This window comes from Fistularia commersonii, chromosome 7, assembly GCF_037954325.1.
Source record: "Fistularia commersonii isolate RoL2024-O1a breed Wild chromosome 7, RoL_Fcom_v1.0, whole genome shotgun sequence".
In the NCBI taxonomy this organism is placed as follows: Eukaryota; Metazoa; Chordata; class Actinopteri; order Syngnathiformes; family Fistulariidae; genus Fistularia; species Fistularia commersonii.
Window position 1 is genome coordinate 20,638,421 of NC_141290.1, and position 8,462 is coordinate 20,646,882.

Sequence of the window (8,462 nt, forward strand, 5' to 3'; positions counted from 1 at the left end):
ATAAAATCATTCATTGAGAATTTGTTTAAAGAAACAGAAAAGTTTTAGGTTTACTGCAGTGGTGAATGGAACTGGTGAAACGCATAGTGTGATCTGCACTCAATGGATAAAAAAGCTCAACATGAGGCAACTTGAAATTCATGAGGCCCATTTGTGACTGCCAGCATGACAACAACATTTGAATGCCATCTCTTGTCCTTATACCTTAAACTTGCTGAAAGAAACACAAAAGAAACAAAAGGGTCAAGGGTCACAAAGAAAGTAAACATGTGAATGGAGGAAACTGTTACACCGGATATGGCCCTTATAACCTGCATCATAGATTTGTAGGTGTTTCCAGAATATTTTATAAATTTATGTCAAAAATACCTTTGACAAAAAACTGGTAAGATAAGAGACAAAAGACCAATGAAACTGTGAAAAGAATTTTTGTTTGTGCATGTGATTGCACGTGTGTATGTAAATGTGTGCAGGTATGCATATGAGTAACAATGTCTCTGTCCTTGCATATGTATTTGTGTGTGTGCGTGTGTGTGTGTGTGTGTGTGTGTGTGTATGCTTCTAAGAACAGCATAATGTTCACCATGAATCAACAAGTAGCTGGAAACAAGAGAAAAAAATGAAGAGATTGAAAGGAAATTGAAATATCAACTCAGACCTTATTATGATGGGGTGCGTGGAGATGTTTTTACAAAAAGGAACAGTTCCACCACCATAATAATAGTAATAATAATAATAATAATAACAATAATAATAATAATAATAATGATAATAATAATAATAATTATAATAATGGTTGTTGTCTCTAATGTGGCACTGCAATTGACTGGCAAGCAGTCCGTAATGCAGAATAAGTACTACATAATTAATGAATGACTGAATTATAATATTAATACTAATAATTATAACAAGAAGAAGAAATTTGGCATAAGAAATAAAATAATGCTGAATTTGAAGAAATATAAGAAACCACATAACTTAAAGATGAAATTATATAAAATTTCTGTTGTGCATATATTAACCAATGGCTGAATGTCCTTCACACCAGATAAGCAATTCAAGAATGTTGTGGGAACGTAGTTTGTACGTGTGAATTTAATCATTTAGTGATTAAATTCAGGGAAATGTTTTAAATTGCTGGAAAAATATATTGAAAGCTGAACTATGGCATTCCTACTAGTCAAATAAGGATGACAGGAATGAGTCAAAAAATAAGGTGATAGAAGATTCAAGGACTGTAGGATGGAATCGATAAAAGAGGGAGCAAATTGAACAATTAGTGAAGAAGGAAACAATGGGAGGGTGTATTAAAAGACTGAAGGAATTAAGGAGGTCAGGAATAAAGAATGAAGAATTAGTCAATGAATTTAGAATGGATGATGAGAGATCTTGGAGGAACTGAAGCAGGGTGAGGGAGGGCTAAGGAGGAATGCAGAAGGGGTGAAGAGTAGCCGAGACAACAGAGGTTGAGGAGGAATGGGGGAGGGTATAGGAGGGTTGGAGTAAGACCAAACGGGTGATGGAGTGCTTCAGGATGGATGAAAGGCGAATGAAGAATAAGTGAGGAACAATGGAGGGATGGAAGGATGACATAATGAAAGAAAAGAAGGGGGAATGTGTGAAGAAGAGATGGAGAAGGAATGAATAAGAAGTGAAAGTCATTATATATATATATATATCTTGCCGTCATATATATATACACACATATATATATATATATATATATATGTATAAAAAGGATGGCAAGAGAGAGAGAGAGAGAGAGAGAGAAAGAGAGTCACTTTCTTATTCAATCCCAACCTTTAAATTTTGGCTGCTGGACAAGATTTGAGCCCTGCAGCTCCTTTTATTTGCCTGAGACACATACACGCATGTACACACATACACACACACACACACACACACACACACACACACACACACACACACACACACACACACACACACACACACACACACATACACACACAAAGTCTCCCCACGGCAACTGCCAGACTTTAGGTTCCCATTTCAGTCCAGCAACAACAAATCACTGAGACAAAGACGAGAGACGAGCAATTTGAAATAATTCTTAATGCTCGTGGTGTTAGACATCTAAAAATTTAAGAGTTTAAATGAACTCAAACGTAAAAAAAATATTTAAATTAATCAAAACATCTGCATGGTTGACCTGAAATGGAAATGTCCTGAAAATGAGGTTACAAAAATGAAAAAAACAAAACAAAAACAAATACAAAAACAAAACAAATAAAACCACAAATGTAAAACTCATCAAGAAATAAAACCACAAAACTTCAAAACAATACAGTTTATTGCAACAAATAACAATATTTTTTATTATAATAAATAAATTAATTAAGTGTTAGGCATAAAAGGCATAAAAATTATTTAGCTAAGTGTAATGCTAAAAGCTAATGCTAAAAGTAGCTAACAGTAATGCAAATTTAGGAGCAACATTAAGAGACTGTCAGTAAAACTGCCATAGCTGAGGCTGCTTAACACTAAAATGTCCTCCCCCACCTCAAAAACTTTAAGATACAGACTTTGGTGTGTGACTGTATGGGGCATTAGTGTATGCAGGGGCATTAGTCTGTGGTTATGTTGGGATGTATTTGGGGGGTTGCTGCTGCTTGAAGTTAATGGTCTCCTACTCCTGCTGAGATTTAAAGATGGAAATTAAGCATTGGCTCATGATGTAATTTCCCCTCTGAATATATTGGACCCAGTGTCTCAGCTGTCTTTTGTTTTAATCACTGTGTCCTCATTTCTCAGATCAGACCAACCTCCTTCGTTTCCATGTCACCACATCAAAACACACCATCATGGAGCCCCAGTAACATGGCCCTGAACACTTGAAGAAAACACCCTTAATGCCCACCCCAAAAAACATGACAAGACAGACAGACAGACAACAGAAGAAAGAACTTCCAAAAGACATTTTAACTGAGTTAAAAAAAAATGTTTTTGATGCTTTCATCCTGATTTTCCCTTTTACTGTTGCTGATATTCATTGCATTTGAAAATGTTATCGTCTACATGATTATTTTCAAGTTCATTTTTGTAAATGGGAAATTTGTAGAAAATGTCTGTGAACTAAACATTTTGTGGATTTGACCTATTTATAATTTTGTTCACATGATTTTCCATTAAAAATTTCAATTTCAAGAATATTCCAAACTCTTTTTTATTGCATTGTAGTGCAGAAAACCATATTAATGTTTCCTTCTCATTCTGCTACTTTCCAATTTAAGTTGCAGTACAATAAGGTCCACCACTGATCCACCACCACTCCTCTTCGCCGGCACCCCTGTCCACTTTGTCTCTACCTTCAAGTACCTCGGCTCAATCCTGTCAAATACCGGAGACCTCAAAGTTGAGATTGACCGGCGCCGTGCCCTTGCGTCGTCAGTCATGCAGTCCCTGTGAAGACCATTGTGGCGCCACCGGCACATAACCCGGATGACAAAGCTCCGGGTCTACAATGCCTCAGTCATCTCTGTCCTACTCTATGGCTCTGAAACCTGGCCGCTGAATAACACGCTGGCAGCCAGGCTTGATGGATTTGACTCCCTCCATCAGCTGGACCCAGCATGTCACTAACAAGACCCTAAGAGATCAAACCCAGCAGCCCCCAGCATCTCGCCTCGCAGCAGTGCGGCGAGTTCGATGATATGGCCACATCATCCGCTTGCCCGCCGAACATCCCACAAGCACCATCTTGGCCTTTAATCCCCAGCAAGCCAGATGGAGGAGACCCAGAGATGCCCCCCGCACCCGCTGGCTTGATGTTGTGGCCCAGGACCTCAAGGCCTGCAATGTGAGCCTGGCACAGGCACAACAACTTGCCAACGATAGACCCAGATGGGGAAACCTGGTAGCTGCGGTTGGCTCTACGCATCCCGTTGTGCAAGACGACTAACTAACTAACTAACTATCAGTGAGGTACAGTTCGATATTGTACTGTTTTTTACTACAGTATAATTGTTAGAGTGATTTACTTTGTGGGCAAAACTGTCTGTGTTATATTATCATGTGTGAGAACCATATTCTGTTCTGCGAGTTATACAAGCCACAAACTTATCCTGTTGTACTTCTGTCATGCAACCTGTACCCACGTCCTCTGATATAATCATGTAAAACAGTGTCTCTAATACAGTCATGAGAAACAGTGTCTCTAATACAGTCATGAGAAACAGTGTCTCTAATACAATCCTGTTTTACAGCACCTCTGATACAATCATGTGAAACAGTGCTAAAACATGATTGTTTCATGATTATCTTGTAAGAAGCGACACTCCACATGCGCCTATCTGGTTAGCTATTATCTTGCTTACGCAATGTTACAACAACCATTACAAATAAAAGCTCATGCTATCGAAGGGAAGGGAGAGCGGTCTGGAGACTACAATGGTGGTGCTCCAACTGACTCTCCTCGCAAGCTGAACAGACTTGACTCGACTCCCGTCTTCCTTATAATGCTGATGTCGGACTTTGAACCCCGACATTAATTTGGTCCTTCGAGCCGGAGGCCAACATACCTGACGACCCCGATGGAGGACATCGATCAGAAAGACCTTGGCCAAGGCAATTCTCGATTAGACAAAGAATTAAGAGGCCCTTTCCGGGACTGATGCAAGTCCTTCTGCCGGGGTCTGACGGTTGAAGGCAGTCCGAGGGACGGCAGGGGTGAGTAGAATTCTGGTTCATAAATAAGACTGAAAATTGTTATAAGAGATAACAATACGGTCAAGGATTCTAGACCCTGTTGACCATAAACAGTGAGTTTTGGGAGGATGTTAAGAAAACATTGGTCCTAAAATTGTTTTAATCGCTGTACCACAAGGTATCTGTGTATACAAAATAGTGATTTTGTAGGACACAGATAGAAACTATTCCAAGATGGGAATAGAAAAAGGTGGATTAGTAAACAGTGAGTTTTGGGAGGATGTTAGGATGAAAACATTGATCCTAAAATTGTGTTAATCGCTGTACCACAAACTATCTGTGTATACAAAATAGTGATTCTGTAGGACACAGATAGAAACTTTTCCAAGATGGGAATAGTAAAGAGTGAGAGTAGATGGAGTCCAAGGGACCAACTCGCTAACAATGACAGGAAGTTAGTGGATTGGCAAAAACCCGAACATGTGGTGCCATCAGACAAATGGATAACACATCTTGGGTTCAAGGGTGAAATGAAAGTCAAACCACTGTTGGAGTTAAGAGAACAGATACTGAAGAAATGTAAAAACAACGCAGGAAAAGCAGAGAGGTGGGGAATGAGCAGTTTGGAATACTGGATCCAAATTGCATGAAAAAAAAAAGAAAAAGGCATAACACCTCACAAAGAAGATACAGAACAATGTGAGGAGGAACTGAGGTGTCTGATAACAATGTATCATGTAAACGGACAAGAAGTCCAAACAGTATTCATGCAACATTTTGGCCTAGATTGGCAGAAAATCCGAGGCGATTGGTCATGTCTCAGGAATATCACCCTGGATGGTGATAATGAATCACTTACACATTATTCCACGGTACTCCGTGATCGAATCAATGAGGTATTTGAAAGAGCAAGAACAATGTTTTTTTTTTTTTTAAAAAAAGAGCAAATTATTGTGACATAGGATGAGTCCGACAGGGGGACGATGAGAAATTTGAAGATTATATGTGTCGCATGAACTTTGCTTTTAAGGCTAACAGCGGACTAAGGGATAATGGGGAGGCTGATGGTGCATTTCAACAGCAGCTAAAAAGGGCTCTGCACCAGAACTCTAGAGGGCCTGTACAAAATTGGGTGAACAAACATATGATTGGATTTGGGTCAAAAACACAGACAGCGTATACCAATACATAACGAAAGTCAATTCTGGTTCGCATTTACCTTTAAAGGGAAGCGATACACTTATACGCGATTACCACAGGGATACTGCGAGAGCCCAACAATCTATTCCCAGGTGATGGGCTCTAGCATGTCTACATTTGAACCCCCGGGAGAGAGCCAAATTTTACAATATGTTGACGACATACTGCTGGCATCACCCGATCTCGAAACGTGTAAAATAGATACAATGGCGTTGCTAAAACATCTAGCAAAAGAAGGACATAAAGTCAACATAGACAAAATTATGCAAAGACACAGTTAAATATTTGGGGCACAACTTAAGTGACAATAGACCAAGTGATAGAAGCCAGGTCATTACCATCGTATTACTCTGCGCAAGCGGCAGAATTAATGGCACTGACGAGTGCTTGCGAGCTATATGAAGGCAAAGATGTAACGGTATACACGGATAGTCAATATGCATTCTCCACTGTGCACACTTTTGCGCAGTACTGGCAAAGTCGCGGAATGGTAACATCAACAGGGAAGCCAGTCACCCATGTTACCCTGCTAACCAAATTTGCTATCTGCAGTAAGGAAGCCTCGGCAATTGGCTATATGCAAATGCACCGCCCATAAAGGAAATGCATTTGCAGACCTAGACGCAAAGAAAGCAGCTGCTGAGCTGCTTCCTCCATCTTTCTATATTGTGACACAGGATGTTGACACTAGCGTTCTTAAGACTATGCAACAGCAGAGCCCGTAGACTGAGCATTCTAAATGGACTGCACAGGGCGCGGTTCTGACAGAAGGGATCTATGTCTCCCCAGACGGTAAACCTGTCCTTCCCAAAATTTGTTTTAGGTGGGCTGCAATATTGAGCCATATATCGACTCATGTCTCAACGGGGGCATGGTCCAGCAAATGTCATTGTTTGCAAAACATATCTGTAGAGCGTGCCTAATATGTGCAAAACACAATGCACAAGGGAATCTAAGATCACAAAGAGGTTCATTTCCTAAGCCAAATTATCCATTTAAAGTTATACACATGGATTTTATAGAACTCAGCCCAAGCGAGGGAAGGAAATACTGTCTGGTCCTCATAGATGCTTTCTCAAAGTGGGTAGAAATAGTTCCAACAAAAAACTCCAGATGCAATAACAGTTGCCAAGGCTTTGTGCAAAGATATTATAGCTAGACACGGAATCCCAGAAACAATCTATAGTGATAACGGAAGTCATTTTGTAAACCAAGTTTACCAATGACTAACCAAGACTAAAAAACCACTGTGCCTACCACCCACAAAGCGCAGGACTAGTGGAAAGAATAAATGGAACGAAAAAAAACTGCCTAAGAAAAACCATGGAGGAAACTGTAGTTTGCGCCATTACTGGTGCGGAAGGAGGACCGCAGTGTTTGGCAGTCAGGCCTCGAAAGCTGCTGGTAGGAAAAAGGACAGCAGACAGCATGCCTCAGAAACACCAATTTCCAGTTCTGGACTGAGCTCAAGCAGGCGGGAAATTAGTGTTTCAAGATAGGCCAGTATGGAGAAGCCATGGAGCTGTACAGCCGGGCAATCCGAGAGCTGGAAAAGAGTAGTAAAAAGAACCAAGAGGATTTGGCCATTTTGTACTCAAATCGTGCAGCCAGTTACTTGAAGGACGGGAACTGCGTGGAGTGTGTGAAGGACTGCAACGTTTCTCTAGATTTGTCTCCGTTCCACATCAAGTCTCTGCTCTGTCGTGCTGCCGCATCTGAAGCTCTGGAGCGTTACCGTCAAGCTCACGTTGACTACAAGACAGCACTGCAGATCGACTACAACATAGCAGCTGCTCAGGATGGGACCAACAGGATGACAAAGGTTCTGATGGATGTGGATGGCCTTTCATGGAGAGAGAAGCTTCCTCCCATTCCCACTGTCCCTCTCACTGTCAGGGAGAAACTGGCCCAACGAACTGCATCCACACAACCGAGCAGAGCAGCTCTACAACCCAACAGTACTGAGATGTCACATATATCTGTTCACAGTGAGACTGATGTGAAGCAAGCTCAGGCTCTGAAGGAAGAAGGAAATGCCCTGGTGAAGAAGCGTGAGCACAGGAAGGCCATTGAGAAGAATGGCCAGAGCCTGAAACACAACCCCACAGAGGTCACCACCTACACTAACTGGGCTCTGTGTTACTTGGCACTGCAACAGTACCAGCAGGCGGTCCGGGACTGTGACAAGACTCTGCAGATGGAGGGCAGTTATGTAAAGGCTCTGTACAGGAGGGCTCAGGCCCACAAGGACCGCAAGAACATCAGGTCTTGTGTTGAGGACCTGAATAAGCTGCTCAAGGTGGAACCAAAGAACTTGGCTGCCCTGAAGCTGCTGCAGGAAGTGCAGAAGAAGTAATGCCATCTGGCGGAGACATGCGTCACAGTGCAGCCTGCGGATGAGACGGAAATGCTGTCCGCAAGAATGGAGCAGCGACATGATTCATCTCCCCCAAAAGCTCCTCCTGGTGCTCACATTTGATTCCTCGACAAAAGCCAGCATTGAGGCCCTTCCGGAAAAATCCAAATATATGGGAAACAAAGGAAGAGGAAACACTAGCAAATCACATAAGGAAAGTTGTAGAGAATATAGAAAAAAC

The 8,462-nt window shown here is 41.5% G+C and overlaps 1 protein-coding gene across 1 annotated transcript; it reads left to right on the forward strand.

The window, feature by feature from the left end:
- Window positions 1-7,188: 7,188 nt before the first annotated feature.
- tomm34 (translocase of outer mitochondrial membrane 34) lies at window positions 7,189-8,221 on the forward strand. Its single transcript, XM_086150287.1, is given in 2 exon segments — window positions 7,189-7,269; window positions 7,319-8,221. Coding segments are annotated over 2 exon segments (984 nt in total).
- Window positions 8,222-8,462: the final 241 nt, after the last annotated feature.